The following is a 23,107-nucleotide window of genomic DNA, read 5'->3' as shown; positions in this document are numbered from 1 at the left end:
TGGGTTTGATAATTGGGTAGTGAGAGTAATGTGTTTAATGTCTCTAATATGCATGATACCATGAGAATAGGCTTGATTGTATGCTAGGGAAGCCATTGATACTCGAGAGAGGTCCTTGGTTTTATTAGGGTTTACTTTTCTCCGTTTAATTGGAATCGTATGTTAGGGGTAGAAATATAATTGCATCAAGCGTAATTGCGGTGATACTAGATCTTGGATGTTTTAATTACTTGATTTCTTCATATTCTTTAGTTTATTTTCGAATTTTCCATACATTAGTTCCTTAGTTAATCGATCATTATTGATTCTTGCTTAGTAGGAATTTGAGTCTATTTAATTATTTTTGAACCTTAGTCTCTTGGGATTCGACCCTTGCTTGCCCTGCTACATAGTAGTGGTCAGTTAGGTTATATTTTGTTAGGTACGCGACACGCCTATCACTCGGTGCTAGCATGTGCCTGGCGCACTAGCTGTTGGGCGTGCCAGCCAGCATGCATGCTCGGGCATGCTGCCACTCCTTGCTAGCAAGGCTGCTCGGCCAGCTTTCCCAACCAATGAATGTGATGCATGCTGGGCTTGCAGCCAAGCATTGCCTTGCGGCAAGGTGCTCGGATATCTATGCTAGCCTACCTAGCCCTCGCTTGGCTAGGCCATCGCGAGGCTAGGATTTTCGCGCGCGTTAACTTGCGTGCGTTAACCATTACCTAGGGGTAATGGGTTCCACTATTTGTTACCTCTATAAAACCTAAGGTAACCATTACCCTTACCTTCCTTAAACAAAAAGAAAAGGAGCTATGGTTAAGTGATTCCTTAACATGGTTAAACCAAACAAAAGGAAAGGTAAGTGTTAAATAATTCCTTTCCTCCCTTTTATGTATTTCCTTTCCACTTCGTTTCTAATATCAATACCAAATGCCCCCTTAATTGCTTCTTACACAGATGATGAACACAATACCATGCTACATTTAGCTGCAAAGATTACACCTCCAGATAGACTCAATTATGTCTCTAGTGCAGCTTTACAAATGTAACGAGAGATTTTATGGTTTGTGTTTGGGGTAAAATTACCCTGAGCCACGTGGCCCAATAGCAAGCTGACACGTGTCAGCCCCCCAGAGAGGCCCAATGGGATCCAATTGGATGCTGACACGTGGCACTGTAACCCTAATAAGGGGAACATATCTTCTTCTACTATAAATAAGGAAAACTCCTCATTTATGATTCATTCAGAAAACACTCATAAATACAAACACAAAAACCGAGCAATATTAATTGCAGAATTCTCTCTGAATCAGAGAGAAAATTCCATTTACTTCCCGCACTTTATACATCCGGAGACGTTTTAACTTGATCGTCGGAGGCGGAACTCCACCAAACGGAGTTTCGTGGTTTTGCAGGTACAGACAGTCAGCACGCATTCCCAAAATTGTAACTCTCCCAAGGGACTCCAAAAACCCCGAAACAGTTTGAGGTTATTCTTCTAATTTCTTCTGGGTTTTTTTTTTCATTACGTTCAACATTTAATCTCATGTGAGCAGTTTGGTAAATATTGATAACTTCTATTTATTAACCAATTTAGTATCACCACACAACTCTATTATTAGTAGTAATAATTAGTGGCGGAACCAGAAATATATAACCGGGGGGACGACAACTAAATATCGCAACATTTGACAAAAATACTAAAAAAAAAAACACAAAGATAATTCTATAGTTAGAAATTTACAACTAAAAAATCCACAATATATAATTAGTCCTACAATTAAAAAAAAATTGAAAAAAATTACATAAGTTTAATATTAAATTACAATTGCATCCTTCGAGTTTTAATATTTTGAAAACGATCAATGATTACTTCATCCGGAACTTGTAGGAACACCTCCTTCTCAATAAAAGTGACCAAACAATCATTCATGAATTGATCACCCATGCTATTTCGCAACTTACTTTTGACATATGTCATTGCGGAGAATACTCTTTCAACACTTGCCTTGGCATTGGGAAGAATCAACATCAATTTGATGAGCAAATATACAAGAGGATATGTCTTATGCTTCTTGGTATTAACAAGCATCATGGAAAGAGAGTTAAGATCACGCAAATTTTGAAATCTTTCATCATTGTGCATATTTCCATGAATATATCAAGTTGACCTTCAAGTGTCGTCAAATCAAAACTTGAAATTCTTCAGGATAAAAAGAGGCAAGTTTGAGTACCCTTTCTTTGTCAAAATATGAGAAGTTATCTTTAGGACTTAAGCAAGCCATACAAGTAAGTAACTCCATGCTTACCTCATTGAACCGATTATCAAGTTCTTGAAGATGCAAATCAATTACCCCAAAAATATTTCAACTTGAAAATGATGTGGATTTGTTGCTTTTTTGACAAAGCGTCGTGATCTTCCTTGAGGAACATAAAGAACATCCATAGTGGGAACATCAATGCCATGTTTAGTGCATAATAAAGTAACCTTGTTTAAGAGAGTCTCCCACCCTTGTTCCCTCATTTTTTACAACACACCTTTTGTAAAAATAACTAGTTCCATGGCATTTACAATATCTTGCTCCTTTCTTTGCAAAGCAATACACAAATCATTAGTGTAACTAAAAATAGTCAACATCAAGTAAGCCACAAAAATATAATCAAATGACTCTAATTGTCCTAAAACAATTTGAGCTTTAAACTTATCTTTCGATGCACCATATTTCCCAATGTGAACAAGTACCTTAACAATTGTAGAAAACAATCGGATGACATTGACAAGACACTTGTAATGAGATCCCCAACGAGTATCTCCGGGCCTCTTCAAACCAAGCTCTTGATTCAAACCTGATCCACTCAAAATTTCCCCCACTTCCAATGCTTGAGCAACTTCTTGAGCTTGACTATTACGAATCATTTCTCTTCTCTTGCAAGAAACTCCAACAACATTCAACAAGTTTGCAAGTATTTCAAAAAACCAACCACAACTATCATTTCTTTTAGTAACGACAACTAGTGTTAGTTGTAGTTGATGAGCAAAACAATGTATGTAGTAGGATCTTGGAGTATCATTCATAATTAGAGTCTTAAGGCCATTTATTTCACCCTTCATATTATTAGCCCCATCATACCCTTGTTGTCTTATCATAGATGGACTCAATGAATGTTCCACAAGTAGAGACATAATTGCATCTTTAAGAGATAACGCGGTAGTATCACCAACATGCACAATGCCTAAAAATCTCTTCACTACCTTTCCACTATCTCTATCAACAAAGCGCAAACAAGAGCTAATTGCTCTTTTTGGGACACATCACTTGATTCATCGGCCAATATAGCAAAGTAATCATCCCCAAGTTTTTCAATTATGCATTTAGTTGTTTCTTTTGCACAACAATTAATAATGTATTTTTGAATCGGAGGAGAAGTCATTTGACAATTTCCGGGTGCATTTTCAAGAGTATGTTCACCTACTTCCTTCACTTTTTCTCCTAGCCATTTCAAAAGCTCAATTAAATTACCCCTTTTATGAGACTTATTACTTTCATCATGCCCACGAAATGCCAAGCCTTGTGCCAAAAGAAACCCTAAGCAAGTTAAAGATGCATTCGAACGAATATAATATTCACTTTTAATCACATTACTTGCTTTTTCTAACACATTCACAATTGATTTATTTTTCCAATCTCTAAAATTCACATTCTTATCATAGGCAAGATTATGAGCACTCTTAATCCCACCGAACATGCCTTTCAAATCGTTCAGGTTTATTCCATTTCCTAAACCCTCCATCAACAAATTCATCACCCACCATATTACTTTCAACTTCACCCTTGAACAAATAACATACAAAATAAAATGCGGCATCTTTCTCAATACTATATTCAAGCCAATCCCACTTGTTAAACCAACTCACACTAAAACGGCACAAACCGGATACTTGACTTTGAGGGAAGTTATGAGTTTTTGGTTGGCAAGGTTTTTTGAGAATATAAGCTCTTCTCACCGCATTTCTTTGGTTTGGGGGATAATCCATTATGTTCATTCTTTTCCTGGGATCATGAGGAAGGAGTTCAACATCATGTACCAACTCTTCTTCATTCGATGGTACATTACTTGTATTTGAACCACCTATTTCCACATTGTTCTTTTGTGTTTGAGGAGAGCTAAATGAAGGAGGTTCATTCCTTAGGATCTCATTCGTTTAAACATGAATTGTCGAAGATCTGGTTGTTTTGTTGTACTTGTTTGAATTAACTGAATTATTCGACATATCCTAATTAGATTGAAAAAAAGGATCAATAATAATTCAATTACATAATCATACATACAAAACTATTAAACAATTTAACACACTTGACAAACTAACAACCCTAACATTGGGATTTAAATAACCAACAATACAATAATTTAAACAATTAAGTTATTATAATAATTAAAAAAATTCGGAAAAAAAACAATTAAAATTTGGTGAACAAATAATTATCAATTATAAAATTGGGGTTTAAACAATTAAAAATTAGAAACTAGGGTTTAGAGGAATAATTAGAAATTAGGGCTTACTTGTTTAATGTAAATTGGAGAAAAATACTTGATTGTCGCCCGAAAGATGTGAAAATTGATCGTCAGAAAGTTGTGAAAGTTGAAAACGTGTGACGCAACTCTCGATAAATTGGATTGTGGGGTATCGTTGAATAGTGGGACAAAAGAACAAACTTGGAGGCTTTTTTTTTTTTGACAGTAAGTTGTTTGCAGACTTTAGGATAATTTTGTTTGTTTTCCTATTCTTTAGTTGCTTTGATTTTGTAGTTTCTTTTACCTTTTGCGTTATGATTTTTTTTTTTTTCTAATAAAAGCTGATTTTTATTTTTAAGAAAAGGGGGACAATTGTCCCCTTTTCCCTCCACCACTGGTAATAATGTATATAAATAATAAATTTGAACTTTAGAGGTAGAAAGTCATATATTCGCATAGAGTTATTGTATTATCATGGATATTAGCAAGCAATTTCATTGCAAATATACAATTGTTACATACACAAGCTAATTATCGCGCTCTACTGTCAGTCTGTCATGTATAGTACTCCAGAGCTGATCAAGTTGAGCCCGACCTGATTTTGGACGGGTTTTGGGCAGTTTTTTTGACCTGAAATTGGCTCGGCCCGATTTTTATAAAAATTTGAACGGGCTTGGAAAATCAATTTAATGCAATTTTAGTTGATTTTTTTGGGCCCGGCCTGAAAAGGCTGCACGGCTCGCCTAGTCTGGACGTGCTTGGGCACACATTCTCCGACCCGAAGTTTAGCCCGGCCCGGCCCGCTGAATGGGCAAATTTATTTTACCTTGGTCTACCCCGAACCCGACCCAGCCCGCCCATTGATCACCTACTACTCCTGTATAGCTTGTTAACCGGTCATTTGAAAGTTGAGACATAACATCTCCGATTTATGTTACTACTTACTAGGCTGTAAAAGATGATGTCCAACCCTATTATGCTATGGCTAAAAACATATCGCGAAAGACACCCCAAGCTTTGTTCACACAAGGAAACACAACGAGCTACGATTAAAAGGGGAAGAGTGGATGAAGAAGACAGCAGAGTCATGTACTCTAGTAGCAACACTCATTGCAACAGTAATTTTCACAGCGGCTTTCACCTTACCTGGTGGTAATGATGACAAAGATGGATCTCCAATGCTACTAAATAGAACATCCTTCAAGGTCTTTGCAATATCGAATGCAGTTTCATTGTTTGCTTCTGCAACTTCCATTCTAATGTTTCTATCAATCTTAACATCGCGGCATGCAGAAAAGAACTTTCTTAAGGTACTACCTTTCAAGCTCATGGTTGGCCTCACATCTTTATTGGTATCTATCGCGACTATGACGGTTGCTTTCACTGCTACATTCTTTATCACATTTCAAAATGATTCGATATGGATTCCTGCACCGATTGCTCTATTAGCTGCTATTCCAGTTTTGCTATTTGGTTTGCAGCAATATCTCTGTTGTGGGATATATATAGTTCAACTTATCGTTCATGGACCTTGTTTCAGCCGAGTAAAAACCGAAAACTTGTATGGAAAACTAAAAGTCCTAAAACAAAATTAAGTTAGAAGTTGTTATACTTGGGGTTGTTGCACAGAATCATGTCAAATAATGGCTTGCTAAAGATAAACTTCGTATTTTTTATAGATATTATTGTATTTGTAATACTATTAGAATTTTGTTAACAGTGTTTTAAACTTTGTGATGTGTCTTTAATGTTGGTTTAAAGATCAGAAGTGATTTGTTCTCATGATTATTAAAATTCTTAAATTCTTAATGCAATACTAAGGCCTTGTTTGGTTGCACATTTGTATTGGGGGAAATACAAATTCATGGAAAGTTAATTTATGAGTTGTTGTTTGGTTAACACTTATATTATGGGAAATTGAAATAACTTGGCTGATAGAAATTCATACAAAACATAGGAATTTAATTACCCCACTATATCTTGGTGAATCAAATTTCCCATGTTTATTTTTGTATGAAATTGCATTCTTACCCTCTAAAATTGGGAAAGATCGGATGAAATTACATTCTTACTTTCTAAAGGGGTCAACTTTGTGAATAAGGACCTTTTAAGATAAAAGTTGTGAGAAATAACTTTTTTATACAAAATATAAATGAATGACTCCATTTTGTTTGAGTTCATTTGACTTTGAAACCGATTTAAATTGATAATTTCACTAGTGGGCTTCAAACTTTTTGTAACTCGGCAGTATAATTTTGAGAATGAAATATACATAAAGATAAGTTTGTACAATAAAATTAAAATACGGGTGTAACCTTTATAAAATTTGACTCATAAAAAGTAGGACGAGTCAAACAATTAGTAATGTGGAGAGTAGAATGTAAAAACTTAAAATTCTATCACAATGTAAAAAAATATGTTTTATTCTCTTTTTTTTTAACAAAGTTTATACGAATTGGTAAAAATATGACTAAGAATGTTCTCGAAAGTTCACCCTTCAAAAGTAAAATTACGCGAATAAAGGCATGTGTTTTTTTCTTAACGACAGAATGTCTTTCCTTTGACTTTGTATAATTGAGTACTAGTTCACTTGCAAACAATTAAACAAACAAACAAAATAATAATGAAGAAAAAATGGAAGTACACTGGATCAGACATACAATATAACAATGATACAAATGGTAATGTGCAAACATGTAATGTATTATCTTCCCTAAACAAATAATGTACACATTACATATCCAATACTTAGTTTATTTTAGCTGGTTTAGATCCAAAAAAACCCATATAATACAATAGAAAAAGAGTTTCAAAGTAATGGAGTTGATTCGCACCATCAATTACACTTGGAAACTTTGTGTAATAGCAAGTTTATTTGGTTGCTTGTTCATCTTTCTTTTCCTAAATGAAAATTACCAAGATCTAACGCTATTCTTCGCAGGAAGCTCCGTCATCGAATTCACAAAACTTGATGTAGCAAACACACCAAAAACAACCATTGTTTCCGAGCCTCAAAATCCATATTCAATGCTATATACCTCTAATCCACCATTTAATGCTACCTTGGTCAAAAAACCAAAGTCAACTCAAGAAAAAAAATGCAACATGTTTGATGGTAGATGGGTTTACAAGCCCGATCAAAAGCCTTGCTATGATACAAATACATGTCCATTTATTGAAGAAAAGATGAACTGCCAACAGAATGGAAGGCCCGATTTCGAGTATGAGAAATGGAGATGGGAAGCTAAAGATTGCGAAATACCATTGTGAGTATGTAGATTAATTACTCTCCTAATTTTAGTGTACAATATAATGTAATTTTTATCATATGCAAAGAGAGAAACTTAACATGATCGAATAATAATTATATCTCCTCTTTTTATTTTTTTTATTTTTTTTCCTAGGTTTAATGGAAGAGATATGCTTGAAAGACTTAATAACAAGAGGTTGATTATGGTAGGAGATTCACTAAATCGAAACATGTGGGAGTCTCTCGCTTGCCTTTTGTATACATCTGTTCCTTCTTCGACCGTTGAAGTTGATGCTAATGGTTCAGATTATAAGGTGCTTAAGGCAAAGGTATGCGATGTATCATTATATGTTATTTTTCTATACCCTTCTTTTAGGTCACATTTGGTTTGAAATTGTAGGATGTAGTCCAAATTTTATTGGCCCAATATCTAAATGGAGAGTTTGTGCATGCCTTTGTTCTAAAAGCTTCTAGATAATTCAAGGTTCTTTCTTGCGTACTTATGATTTCTCTAGATTTATCTACAAGTTTTTGTTATGCAAGTCACTTGAATATTGTGGAGAATACTAGAAAATCCAAAGAACTTTAAAATTTTATATATTTCTTTAATCTGCATCTTTAATTATAAATATTGGTGTTAGACATTTAATTAAAAGTAAGCACATACACAAGAAGCCACACTCAAACACAAGTCTTCTTATATATCACCCTCCTTGTATAATATCGACGTAATTTAGTAAACCACTATACACTTTTGCATTACTTGTTTGTGACGTTATGTTTTATGTAGTGAGATTTATTATCATAAGTTAGTATTTTAGGGTTCTTGTACTATCTTTTATTTTCGTATAGTGAATTTTCAGGCACTTGCCATTAGGAGAGTTTTTGACATGTTTTTTATCCACGTTAAATTGTGGGTCCATTTTTATTTATTATTAACTTAGTTCTACTTATTTATTCTTTTCAATCCGTATATCTTTCCTTCCCTTATGCACTCACAAACCTATAACACATATAAATCACTTTCAAAGAATTGTTTTCATATACTATAATTACCAAAATTAAATTAGTAAATCTAACAATATTTGGGAATTTAAAATATCAATATTAGGTACCATAACATTCATAATTTACCTACACATAATATTATGTGGCTCATAATGAGGAAGGGATTTGGGAGATTCAAAAATACGAAATCATTTTCATGTCATTGTTTTGCACATGTATGTGTAAAACAGTGATTATATTATAAACATCAGTTATATACTGTACAAAAAAATAAGTTTGCTATGTAAAACAAATTATTGGATACCGGCCTTTTAATTCTTTGGTTTTGTTTAATAATTATAATGGAGAAATTAAGTAAGAGAAAAATTATGAGCATAGCCGAGTAATTGATAGGTTAGGAACGTGTCAATGAAAAGTGCAAATTAAATGTTCATAAACATTTAATATCTCAGATCCATTATTCAATACTTGTAACAGTTTTGAATAACAACAAAAATGACAATGCACAAATTTTAAGTTAATTAATTATATGCAATGATTTAGTAAAAATTGTGAAAAATAAATTTTGAATAGATGGATAAAAATTAACACAAAATGTATTACACTAACATTTAATTTTTAGTTTTTTGTTAGTAAAAAATCTATTTATATAATATATGAGTAATATCAAAATTAAAATGTTGCCATGAACAGTAAAAATTTACGTAACACGTGCCACTTTCTTTTTGGATGTTGAATTTTAAATCACTAGTAAATATGCTAATTCTTTAACCAATGAACATTAAAATTTTTGATGTCAAATTGTTGAGGAAAAATATAAATATATGAAAATTTATTGACCTAGGACATCCTGATGGTAAAATTAAACTAGTTCATCTTTAAAAGAAGAATTGCCTCATTATCAGTTTATCACATACAGTCATATATAGTAGGAAATTACTACTCTCTACTAGTATTACGTTCATTATATATAATTTTATCATTAATTTGCAGGATTATAATGCTGTAATCGAATTTTATTGGAGCCCGTTTTTAATAGAATTCGATAAAAATCACAAAAGTGGGAAAAATGTTCTAGTTTTGGACAAGATTTCACTCAATTCACATCAATGGCAAGGAGCTGATATTATGGTATTCAATTCAGGTCATTGGTATACTCACACAAGAAAATTGAAAGCGTAAGTATTTTAACAACCAACATTTTTATTTTTTATGATATTAATTTTGTGAACGTGCTAGTACAACATCAAACTTATCATATATGTCATGTTCAATTAGACGTGAATTTGGTCGCCCATGTTTTATTAGACGGGAATTTGGTTATATATATGTTACACAATAATTACACAAGTTGGCAAGAGGGAATAAGAAAATCAACCATTTTTAATGTTTTGTTTTGATTTAGAACCTAACTAGTTTAATTCCATGCGTTGCACGAATTAAGTAGTTATTATATGTTTAAATAATTGTTAATTTTATATTAAAAAAAATGTAATCATAATCTAATTAATTAATGTATTTATTTATTAATTTAAGAATATAGGAGGAAAAAAAGAGAGAAAAAAAAAAGAATGATGTCAAAAATAGTTTAGGCGGGAAATTTTTTAATAAGAAATTAACATGTGTCTCTTAATGATGTCAGCATATTTTTTTTAGTAATAGTTAATAGATTACTATTTTATTAATATCATTATTAACAATTTTTAAATACTCTAATTAGTAAGATTAAATTAAAATATATCCGTTATCTTTGGAATTATAGATTATCATGTGCATGAAGATTCTTCCCAAAATTAAAAATGAATTCCTTCACTCTACCATTGAGTCATTGACTTAGGCATGAAGTTTGCATTAGGCTAGGCCATCTAGTATGGTCCAAGCACTAGATTTGGACCTTGTGCTTTAATAAGGCATTGGATCCAGGCCACCCGGCCCAATACCATTGCAATTATACTGGTCTTTGGACTAAGGTTTTTTATATTAGCGAAGATATTGGCGAATAAGGTGTTAAGATGAAATAGGCATTAAATTTTGACACGAATTGAATTTTGTGGAAAATAGTAAATAAGATGCTTGAAATAAATTATTTTGTCAAACATTACCTCTTTTTTTTCTAATCAAATACAAAAATGTACATTGTACAGGTGGGAGTTATTTCAATACAAAGGAAAACTGTCGGAAACGATGTCAATAGACCTTGCTTATGATAGGGCCATGAAAACATGGGCAAAATGGATAGAAGAATACGTAATTCCAAATAAAACAAATGTAATCTTTAGGAGCATTTCAGGACAACACACTAGTGAGCCTTGGTGCTACAACTATACCCAGCCATTCAAGGATGATTCCTTTGAAAACGCTTTCCCGAAATCATTGATCAATATTATTGAGAGCTTGATCGAAGGAATGAGTAAAGTACAAGTGAAGTACTTGAACATAACCAAGCTTACTGATTATAGAATTGATGCACATTCTTCAGTGTATTGGAGCAACTCGACATGGAAGATGGTTGCTGCCAAATCTAAACAGTTTCTTTCGTCGTATGCTGATTGTATTCATTGGTGCCTTCCCGGATTGCCGGATACTTGGAATGAATTGTTATATGCAACTCTTTATTTCAACAGTTGAGGAAATAGGTCTAGTTAATGTGAACAACAATTTTTTGTAGTTTATCAATGATTTTTGTTAACAATGAACCAATTAAGCTAGCAAACCCATTTATTTAACTACCTTAATGAAATTGGTACATAATTATTTTATTCAATGATTACTGGTTGGATATTCCATGCATAATTTAATCATTTGAGTTATCACATACCCTCCTCGTAAACCCGTCATACAAGTGTTTAACATCTTATTTTTGCTTTTTTTGACTTGAAATCTTTCAGTAACGACCATAATTTGAAGCACTACAAGCATCTAACAATCCTGAAAGTGGCTGGTGTACGGGAGCATTATCCTACATCATATGTTTTTGATGATTAAATGATGAATTGTGAAATTATTAAAAAATTAGTGTTCTATTGAGTAGTGACATTGCAGTTAACTACGGAGTGTGCAGTGTTTATGCCAAATTTCGCCCAAGGGAGATCTAAGGTTGGAACGTTCGACGGTTAGAGAGTAAAGTATAGGAAATAAGTTAAACTACGAATAAAGGATTGAAGGATTTATGTATTCGTCAAGTGCAATTACTAGATATATAATGGATTAAATTATGGAGATAATTAATTTCGTCCATTTGGATCGTCGTTATATCATAACTAGAGGTACTAACGATCTTTGGGCCAGTAAAATAGACCAAAACCAAATTGAACGGATCTTATAAGGTCACACAAAGGGCCTACATCAAGCATAAGAGGACGAGGCCCATGATGGGCCTCATCCCCTAGGTCGTCGGCCATATGGAGGGTTTTAGAGGGCTTGGGCTTTGCTCCTAGTCTAATTATAATATGATTATAATAGACTAGGTGCCTAGGGTTGAATAGAATAGTTTTACTCATCATACATCAAACCCTAATTAGCAAACACAAGCCAACCTCTCTCAAACTCTCTCTCACTCTCGTTCGTCCTCCTTGGTGTGCGCCGGTGGTGTGTACACGATGGTGGTGGTTCCTGTGGTGGCTAGTTTTCCGTTAAAGGTGGTGATTGCAGTTTTCCCCTTCACTCGACCAATCTAGCATTGGTGGACGCTTGATCAAATCTCGTGGACTAAGTAGAGGAGTCACGCTTAGGGCTCTATTCTCTCCCTGATTTGCTGATCGAATAGTTATGTGGAATCACGCTTCAAAGGTATAATTATGTGATTCTTGTGTGTTATGCATGTGATCCTGAATTAGGTGTGTATGAATATGATTCATGAAATTCCACTTATATTACCTAAAAGTCCTACATTGGTATCACTTAGCCTCTAGCATGAGCACGCTTGATTATAATAATACAATTATTTGAAGTCCGTATTCATAATTTTATAATCAATGAAGAGGGAGAAATTAATTTAATTATGGTTCAATTATTATATTAAATGTGATTTAACTCTTGGAATTGATTAAATGTGATTTAATTTGGCTTAAAATAGCCATAGAAGGACCGAAATTTGCCCTAGATTGCTTGAAAATTTCGAACACCCTAACCCTATTTTCGGATTTTTTTTTTCAAAAATTTATAGCCCTAAATTTTGATTTTTGTGCTTGTTTTTGAATTACTTCAAATAGTTTTATGTATCATAATTTTAATTAGTATTGATTCATGTATAAAAATATTTTGTGTATGATCATCAATTTAATTTTAAGAGTTAGAATTAAATTGGGTTAATTTTATAAAGAACCATAATATTAAAATTGAATAGGGATTTAATTTTAATTATTGGATCAATTAAATTTATTTTTTACAAATGTTGTTTTAATAAAAAAAAAAGAAAAGTTTTTATGGGCGGCAGCTACGGCTAGGTGGCGCAGCCACTATGGCTGCCGCCGTTGCTGGTCCAAGAGGGAAGAGAGGGGAGGGCAGGCGGTCCAAGAGTGGCCAGGCAAAAGCTGTACAAGCGTTGCACGCTGCTGCCATGGCTGCTGGTGCTGCTGCTCGCTGCTGCCCTTGCGGCAGTGGCTGCTCAAACGCGGCCAGCCACCGTGGCTAGCTTCGGATAGCCATCCACGGTGGCTAGCGACTGCAACACAGTTTTTCAAAAAAAAAATTATTTCTGTTTTTAAAAAAAATACTTTCAAAAATAAAATCAAATTTTATTTTGGGATAAAATCAAATTTTCAAAAGTTGTTAAATTTGGTGATTATCCATAATTAAAGTGGTTAATTTTTGATAAAATCTGTTAGGATATTTTGAGCATATTCCAAAAGGATAATAATTGATTTAAATAATGTGATTATCCCATAATTAGATTAGGAAATAATTGATTTTCAAATTATTTGATTGGCTAGTAATTAGGATAGAATCTCCTAAGTTTGTTAGGATAATCATGAAAAATAAATATGATTTATCTTTCCATATTAAAATAAGATTTGATTCTATCTCATGCCATATTTAAAATATATGATATTCAATGGATGACAATGAATAATATATGATATTATCTTATTATGATTAAAAATATGAGATATTTTAGGAATCGCGTTGCCTTAATTATGAACATTCAATGTTGTAGTTTAGGTAAGCATGTCGAGTGATTTATTATATGGCACTTTTATATAATATTTGGTATTATGTTGCTATATATAGACTAGTATGGCCCAAATATTCTAAATACGATCTGCGTATCGTGACGTATTTTTGTAATCTAAATACGGTCTGCGTACCGTTAGGTATTTTTATAACTTTTATTTAAAGTAAATAATGTAGTTATTTTAATAATTTAGTCCAAAGAGCCCATGAAGTGAAGGCCCAAAGGAGCAAGGTGGATGGAGATCCATGAATGTTCAAGTGGGAGCTTTTCAATTCTAACTTTCTTAGGACTAAGGGGCTATACTATGTCATGTTTTATTTATGCATTAGTAGATCATGCATGTTAGATTTTATTGATGTTTGTGATGATGCGCTAGAGTTCACCAAATAATCACAACATAATAAATCTAGGTCCCGGTAATATTGAGATTGCTTTTCCAATTAGATACCCAAAAACCCTTCGATCGTAAGTGATGGGTTAGCCTCCGCAGGGTGTCACTTGTTATCTTAGGTAATTTGGGTAGATCACGTTCTACGCATTTAATTGGTTATGTTCAACAAGGTTACCTAAAGCGTTTAGAACCTTGAAGCAAAGGGTAATAATTAAACATGTGATGGTTAATTATTCAACCAATAGTTATAAGAGTTGTTATCAGTAAAGAGTTTACTCACCTTGAAAATGTAATGCTTGATGGTAAGGCCTCAGTCCGGTCAACTATTACATAAATAAAGGATCTTGGAATCACTTAATTCAATTGGTATAATATAATATTGAATAAAATGCTTTAAAGTAACCTATTTAATTCTTATACGGTACTTTAATTTTATTAAACATAATTATTAAACTTTGCCTTATTCTGTCAAAGATGGGTAGCCGTAACAATAATGACAACAATATTTACAATATTCAACCATTCCTTCAGAAGGATAGGTTGACAGGGGATAACTTTTCCAACTATGAAAGAATGCTGAGACTTGTTTTGAATCTGAAGGTAGAGAAGATGTCATTGACACCCCATTGCCTGCACCTTTACCAGAAAACGCAACTGAAGCTCAGAGGCTACGTATAAGGGGACTCTTGATAGAGTTGTGCCAATCACTTGCTTGATGATTGCTACTATGGAGCCTGGCCTTCAAAAGCGTTTTAAAGATCAGGATGCATACACTATCATGCAAGAACTCAAAGCCTTGTTTAAAAAACAGGCATGAGTTGAGAGGTACGAGCTCCATCGAGAGATTTTGGACTGTAAGATGGAGCAGGGTGCAACAGTTCATGATCATGTCTTCAAAATGATCGGCCTTATTCAAAATATGGAGAAACTGAGGCACCCATACAACAATGAGTATGTTAGGGAAACCATTCCAGGATCATGAGGTTCATGATATAATTCTGCTTTCACAGCATGATGGTTTTGACCTTGAAAAACTATCACATGATGATGATGATTCAGCAATCAAGTTTATTGAATTACTTAAAAATCATGTAGAGAATTACATGAAAGGAGAATGAGCCAGTGCTTCAACAGGGATGTCCCCACCACGATGAAGTGTGAGGTAAGAGTTACCTAATATTCTTGTTATAAACATTTTAACTTTCACTTAGGTATGTGATACCAAGTTGCAGTGATAACATTATTCATGTTGTGCAAAAACTGCAAAGAAGTGAGGCTAGTGTGGAAATGGAGTTTAAGGGTGCACGAGAAGTGTTCAAGTGGCCAGGAATAGCTTCATAGTTTTAATTTCTGATCAGTTTATGATGATTTTAGACTTATTTCTGGTTTTTGATGAGACAATTTTTCAGTTTTTGTTGAAATTCTGATTTGGTTTTACTTGGCATGGACAAGTGTTGATCCATGACCAAGGTAATAAATTGTTTTCATTTTGCTAGCTATGAGTTAATTTTGTTCTATGACATTGATATAAGTAGATCACAAAAGCAAAATAGATGATTCAAAACAAACCTACTTATAACATAGTAAGGTTAGGTCACTAAAAACCAATAGCACATCCAAAGTTACAATTGGATGGACTACTAATCCTCATTTGATTATGAATCACTTGAGAACTACAAGTCATGCTTGATAAGGTAAGATGACCAAGTAACCTTTTGGTTGAAAGGGTGAAGGAGAAAATGACCTTTTGGAACTCATACATATGGATGTGTGTGGACCAATAAGTACAAAGCTAGATTTAGATTTAAATGTTTCATTGCTTTTACTAACGATTTAAGTAAATATGGGTATATTTACTTAATGAAGCGAAAGTTAGAATCATTGAAAAGTTCAAGGAATTCCAGAATGAAATACAAAATCAGTTTGGAATAAACAATTAAAGCACTACAATATGATCATTGTGATATATATTAACTCAAAACTATATTGATCATCTAGAAGTTGTGGAATTATTTCACAATCAAAGGAACACAACAATTAAAATATGTTAGAAAGGAGGAATCAAGCCTTGCTTGCCATGGTTCGATCCAAGATTAGCTTTAATGATTTACACATATCGTTTTGAGGATATGTATTAGAAAACAATTGCAAATATACTAAACAAGAAATCCGTCCAAAGCAGTTGAGAAGACGCCATATGAGTTATGGACTGGAGATGTTCCAAAGTTGTCTTTTCTCAAGATTTGGGGTTATGAAATCTATGTAAAATGTTTTCAAGGTGACACATTAGGCCCTAAAATCAGATAAATGTTTCTTCAAGAGTTATACTATAGAAACAAGGGGTATTACTTCTACAATCGTGCAGATAACATGTGTTTGTTGCTCGTGATGGTGTCTTTATAGAAAGGAAATCTCTTTCTACAAAGCCAAGTGGGAGTAAAGTGACTCTTGAAGAGACTCGAGACGAGCAAAAATTGGATGTGGATAACACTACATCAGAGACGAGGGTGCATGAGTCAGTTAATTTGACAAAACATGTGTCGGAGCAAGCCAATTCAACTAGCGAAGCTCCTATCGTCCCACTAGAATGAAAAACATCAAAAAGTTGAAGGGTATAATTTCTATTGTTGCTCATAAAAGTCGTAGGTATTTCAGAATCAAAACAAACAGTTTGTTGAAATTCTGATAATTGAGGATTCCAAAATTTCCTAATGGAATGTATGGAACCCACAACCTACAAGCAGGCTTTGGCAAGCACCAACTCAGGAAATGGCTTGAGACCATAAAATACAGAATGGACTTCATGTTAGAAAGATGATGTGTTAGTCCTAATAGACTTGCAAATGGGGTCAAATCCATTAGTTGCTCAAGTCTATTCGGATTCTTCTAGTGATTGCTAGTTTTTCAATTACGAAATTTGGCAGTTGGATGTCAAAACCGCCTTCTTGAAATGTTCATGATGGACGATGTGTATATGACACACCCTAAGGATTTTGTAAATCCAGAAAATCCTAGAAAGGTTTGCGAACTTCAAAAATCCATTTATGGATTGAAGTAAGCATCAAGGAGTTGGAACATTTGTTTCAATGAGACAATCAAACAATCCAATTTCCTTAAAGAGCGAAAAGAATCTTGTGTATACAAGAAGTTTAGTGGGAGCAATCTGATTTCCTTAGTCTCGTATGTAGATGGCATACTGCTCATAGGGAACGACATACCAGTGCTTGAATCAGTCAAGTAAAAATTGAAGGGTTGTTTCTATATGAAAGACTTATGAGATACCGAGTACGATTCATCGAGAAAGGTCTCGAAGGATGATTGAACTAAATCAAGACACTTATGGTGATAAGGTTCGTAACACGTTCAAGATGCAAGACTCTTTAAGATAGGATTTCACTCCCATGCTTCATGGTATTACGCTCAATAAAACTCAGTGGCTTTAAAAGCCAGAAGAGTTGAGTCGTACGAATAATGTACCTCATGCTTCTGTAATAGGGTCCATTAGGCATTCCATGATATGTACAAAACTTGATGTTGTACATGCCTTGATTATGTGTAGCAGGTTTCAAGCAAATTCAGGATAAGCATACTGAAAGCTGCTACGAACAAATCCTTAAGTACTTGAGAAGGACTAAAAGAATGTTTCTAGTTTATGGTGGCAAAAGTAAATTAGTTGTCAAAAGGGTACACGGATGCAAGTTTCCAAATAGACAAAGATGACTTTAGATTTGGATCTCGATACATTTTCTTTCTAAATAGAGGAACAATGAGCTTGAAGAGTTCAAAGTAGAGCACTATTGCAGATTCAATGTCAGAATATGAAATGTTTAGCTGCAGTAGAAGCACTTAAGGAGGAAGTTTGGATCAAGTTATTTTGTGACAAAATTACCCCTTTGCCCAATCAAAGGAGTCAGGGCTACATTAAAAATCCAAACATGTTAAGATAAAGTGTCACCTCATTTAGAGATCATTGGCTAGTGGGATGTCAAGATCTGCAAAATTTCATATGAGTAAGAATATCAATTATTTACTTACTAAACCCCTTCCATAGACCAAAGTATGAGAGTCATACTAAGGCTCTTGGATTGAAGCAAGTTATGTAATTTAAGTTGTATATGTTTTGAGAAAAGTTATTACATAAGTAATACATCAACTTGCAGAATTATGTTTAATCAGAAATTTTTATTTCTCTTATTTAATTATGGTTTTTGAAATTAAATAAAATGTCCAAAATATAGTTATGAATTGATGGGTTCATTAAGTTGATGACTTGGTGAATGAAACCCCATAGGTGAACAAAATTCATAAATTATTTAAGTTCTTAGTTTAAAATCATTAAATTGGACATTAATGATTTCAATAAATGAACTGGCATGTAAGATTGATTGGATAGCGCAGTTTTATGGGCTATAGGTGCATAGAGATGCTCGGTCAATCACATGGATATGCATGAATGATGCATGATCGAATTATTGACCTACTTTGAAGTTCAAGTGTAGAGCTTCCAGATATATTAGTGGATTCCTTTGACATGAGTGGAACATTGATTTCATTCAATGATTGATTTAACTATGGTAAATCCAAACGTCATTCCGTAAAAGGGGACTATAAAAAATGTTTCCTGGTTACTTCAAAAGTTGAGTGGGAGCTTTGGTTGCTGCAAGATTGGATTGAGTCTACCTATTTAATTAGGGAATGTGTCATGGCCGCTTGAAGAGGGAGAATTTAGAAAATACGTGGTCGTGCTCAAATGCATTACTCAGTAATCGTTTGGTTTTGTAATTTTAACTCAGATTTCAAGAAACGATTTGTAGATTACTATGATCTCGACATGGGATGCAATCATATTATCAAATTGACACATATTGACTTAAAGAATTTGAATATTGCTCACTTGTTTCAGACAAGTGGGAGATTGAAGGATTTATGTCTTCGTCAAGTGCAATTACTAGATATATAATGGATTAAATTATGGATATAATTAAGTTCGTCCATTTGGGTCGTTGTTATATCATAGCTAGAAGTACTAACGATCTTTGGGCTAGAAAAATAGGCCAAAGCCCAATTAGACCAATCTTATAAGGTCACACAAAGGGCCTAGATCAAGCATAAGAGGACGAGGCCCATGAAAGGCCTCATCCCCTAGGTGGTCGGACATATGGAGGGTTTTAGAGGGCTTGGGCTTTACTCCTACTCTAATTATAATATGATTATAAATAGACTAGGTGCCTAGGGTTGAATAGAATAGTTTTATTGATCATACATCAAACCCTAATAAGCAAACACAAGCCAACCTCTCTCAAAATCTCTCTCACTCTTGTCCGTTCTCCTTAGTGTGCGTTGGTGGTGTGTGCACGGTGGTGGTGGTTTGTGTGGTGGATAGCATTGGTGGAGGCTTGATCAAATCCCGTGGACTAAGTAGAGGAGTCACGCTTGGGGCTCTATTCTCTCCCTAATTTGCTGATCGAATAGCTACGTGGAATTCACACTTCAAAGGTATAATTATGTGATTCTTGTGTGTTATGCATGTGTTCCTGATTTAGGTGCGTATGAATATGATTCATGAAATTCCGCTTATAGTACCTAACAGTCCTACAAGGACAAGATATTTTGGTGACGCAGAAAACCCAAATATGGGATATTGCGGGTGGGTGCAAGACCACCGTTTCACTATGAATAACTTTGAGTACAACGAGAATAGGAACTTAGAGATGAGAGTAAGATGCATGAGTAATGTGTCTGTACTGAATAAAAATCCTGCGTTATTTATAATACCGGCTAAACAGTCTAAACCCTAGTTAATAATGTCGTTGGAGACTTGTGCCCACTCTCCTAAGAAATAGGAAATCGGTTATTGACAAAGTCTTGAACTTATCTTCTACTCTTGTACTTATTCAACCGATGTTTGAATTGCTATAACAAAATGTATTACTGGGAAATAGCTACAATTACATCGTGGACCTTTATCACTTCCTTATCTTTCGCTGACTTAGTTACAAGGTCGTCAGTTATATTCCAGGGCCGTGCCACTTGTGGAGCGTCAGGTCGTGTCTTAATTTTGGCCATAGCAATTTGCCCCTGATTGTTGACTTGAACGTGGGTAACTCAAGGGAACAATCTGAACTTTCAATTATCCCCACTATCTTTTCAAATAAACTACATTAACTTCCCACTTAATTGTTGCATAAATAACCGTGCCTCTCCCTTATTCACTTCTACACTCTTCCTAGATTCTCGTTTTCTCTCTCCAAAAATCCCCAATTCAATTTTGCTTTGTTTCAGCGAGCTTTGAGCTAAACATGTTGATTCCGCCCAACTTCGACAGGTAATTCTTGCTCTTTTCCTCAATTTCTTTTTAATTTGTAGCTAGCTTAAGTCTAGTTAGTCAAAATTTCCTTAAAGAACTAGGTTTTTGTTTAGGGTTCTGGAAGAGGGGAAAGTAAGGTTGTAGGAGACATGTCAGATAGCGACGACCCACCAAGTGACTTTGTGGAAGAGGATGTGGCCTCCTTCGTTACCTTGGCTGGGATGCCTAAGATCGCGGTGGTGCACATTCTTTCTGAGAAAGAAAGACCGAAGGACTGTCCGTCGGGGCATATGGTGCTGTATAAGTACCCTTTTAGGCTGGGATACACTTACTAGTTTAGCCCTTTGTCACGATCTTTGATGGAAATCTTAGATCTAAGCCCTAGGTAGGTGATGCCTTAGTTTTGGAGGATAGCCCACGTTATTGAGAAGGTGACTAAGGACTAAGATGAGCCTTTTGACCTGTCTGACTTAATTCATGCATATAAGTTATAAATTACCAAGAAAAATAGATGTACCTTGGTGTTCAAGAGAGGGCATCTTGCTCTTGTTGAAAGAGTTGGGAAAGTGAAAGATCGAGGTTGGAAGTTGCGCTATCTGTTTGTTGACAGGGAGTCCCTTGGTGAAGAAGTTTGCTGGATTCGCCGTGGTTGCCGCGACGGAGGTACTTTCCATATCTCTCGTCGCTTTTTTACTTCAGTTTTTTGACGTGTGTCCTTATGACTTGTTTTGTTGCAGAGGTCAACATTATTGTCGTGACTCCTGGGAAGAAAAGTTTGCGTAAGGTGGAAGCTGTTCTGAGCATGGTTAAGGAGGATCGAACCTTTATGCGTCCTGTTGCGTTTGAGGAAGTTAATGAAGGGGTAGCGATCAAGAGATGGCTTCTGGTAAGTTGGTTGCACTTCACCCACTCTTGTTATGTTATTCTACTGCTTTAGTTTTTAATGCATGTCGTCCTTCAGAATCACAATCTAGAAAGACTAAGAGGACGGTGATGTCTTTTGAGGAGATGGTGGAACGCGCGTCGAAGAAGAATAAACAGTCTACTTTTGACAAAGAAACTATTAGGGTTCAGGTCGTTAAGCCCCTTCAGATGCGCAACACTCCTCGTGGCAAGGAGATTCCTCCCAAAGCACCTAATGAGGCTGATACGTGCTGAAAGTACCTGCTGATTTTTTCTCAAGCTCTTCTATGTCATATTCCCTTTGGCCTACTATTGAGAGACTAATGTTCCTGGTGCGGAGAAGCACTTGGAGAAGATGACGCCCACTAGTATTGTTAGTGAGGCAATGTCGCTCCAACTCAATGTAATTTCTCTTTTAACTTTGCTTTTTCTTCTTTTTTTGCATCATATCGTGCGACCCATGATTACTTATGTGTGCAGGCCTTGCAAGATCTATTGGCGATGTGAGGTCACTTTATTCCTAGGGAGAAAGATATGAACGTCTTCGTGCCACTGTTAGCACTATCCGGAGTCAGCTTCGCACTACCGAGGGAGAGGTGACCAAGTTGAAGAAGGCCTTAGTAGAGAAGGAGAAGCAGGTTTCAGAGTTGAACGCTTCATTGGAGGAGAAGGGGAAGCAAGTCTCTAAGCTGGAGGCATCCATATCTGAAGTTTGTGAAGATGAGAAAAACTCTAGGTGCCTTGACTAGTAGACTGATCGTGCCAAGTTGCTAAAGTGCTTCCTTGATGGTCGTTTGACCACTGAAGATGCTTAGAAAGAGTTGGATAATTTTCTTGCGTCGCTGGGTACTGAAGCAGACTTAGCTTCTGTTATCGAGGCTTTTAGAGAGGATGATCATTCTATTGTAAACCCTCTTAAGAAGGTCGATGATGCAGCCTCTGGTGCTTAAAATGTCGAGACTACTATTGATGCTGACGTTTCCGTAAATGCTGATGTTAACACTGATGTTGCTTGACTGTTGTTATCTCTGTCTTTTAACATACAATTGGATTTCCTTTTGCCTTTAACAATTTCTGTTTCCTTGTAGTTTTTACTGATCGTCAGACGATCAGAATTATTTCCTTCTTTAAGTACTTTGAACAGTCTTTTATCACTGTAGCTTTTACTGGCTGTCATGGGACAGTCAGTAAATTTTTGCGCACTTAGTGAATCCTACAAAAACTTTGTGCTATGCATAAAAAATATCTTGCCGTTTATTACTTTGAATGTCATGCGTACATCCTTTGTGAAAGAGACTACAAAATTTTGAAACTATTCAAAAAAGAAACTTTTTTAAGTGTGAATTTTGCTATGTTTTCAACTGCTACACTAAGTAATTTGATACTTAGGCAAAACTCGAAGACTTTAGTACTTATGTAATGCACATGGGTGTAGCCCTCAATATCTGTTGTCGTATGTTAGTTGGCAAAAAGTCGACGTGGATAGTAAGATATTCTTGTCATGGCAGTGAGTTTTCTTAGGTCGCGACTGACATTCTGTCGTGTCTCGTCCAAATCTGGATTGTGAAGCCCTTGCGT

The 23,107-nt window shown here is 34.9% G+C and overlaps 2 protein-coding genes across 2 annotated transcripts; one reads left to right on the top strand and one right to left on the bottom strand.

Moving 5' to 3' along the window:
* Positions 1 to 2,509: 2,509 nt before the first annotated feature.
* On the bottom strand, positions 2,510 to 3,166 carry LOC110739570 (zinc finger MYM-type protein 1-like). The gene has a single exon (XM_021920026.1). It carries the CDS (start codon positions 3,164 to 3,166, stop codon positions 2,510 to 2,512), a length of 657 nt encoding a protein of 218 aa, XP_021775718.1.
* Positions 3,167 to 7,245: 4,079 nt separating this feature from the next.
* LOC110739469 (protein trichome birefringence-like) lies at positions 7,246 to 11,455 on the top strand. Its single transcript, XM_021919915.1, has 4 exons — positions 7,246 to 7,763; positions 7,902 to 8,076; positions 9,749 to 9,933; positions 10,900 to 11,455. Exons 1-4 carry the CDS (start codon positions 7,315 to 7,317, stop codon positions 11,381 to 11,383), a joined length of 1,293 nt encoding a protein of 430 aa, XP_021775607.1. The 5' UTR covers positions 7,246 to 7,314; the 3' UTR covers positions 11,384 to 11,455.
* Positions 11,456 to 23,107: the final 11,652 nt, after the last annotated feature.

Source organism: Chenopodium quinoa, unplaced genomic scaffold (assembly GCF_001683475.1).
Source record: "Chenopodium quinoa cultivar QQ74 unplaced genomic scaffold, ASM168347v1, whole genome shotgun sequence".
Taxonomy (NCBI): Eukaryota; Viridiplantae; Streptophyta; class Magnoliopsida; order Caryophyllales; family Amaranthaceae; genus Chenopodium; species Chenopodium quinoa.
This window is presented reverse-complemented; position numbering and strand designations above follow the sequence as displayed.

Bases quoted from the DNA above. Each gene is read 5' to 3' on its own strand.
- LOC110739570 (XM_021920026.1), bottom strand. From the start codon at position 3,166: ATGTCTCTACTTGTGGAACATTCATTGAGTCCATCTATGATAAGACAA.
- LOC110739469 (XM_021919915.1), top strand. From the start codon at position 7,315: ATGGAGTTGATTCGCACCATCAATTACACTTGGAAACTTTGTGTAATA. The intron at 7,764-7,901 runs GTGAGTATGTAG...TTTTTTTCCTAG, and splicing joins AAAGATTGCGAAATACCATT to GTTTAATGGAAGAGATATGC. The intron at 8,077-9,748 runs GTATGCGATGTA...ATTAATTTGCAG, and splicing joins ATAAGGTGCTTAAGGCAAAG to GATTATAATGCTGTAATCGA.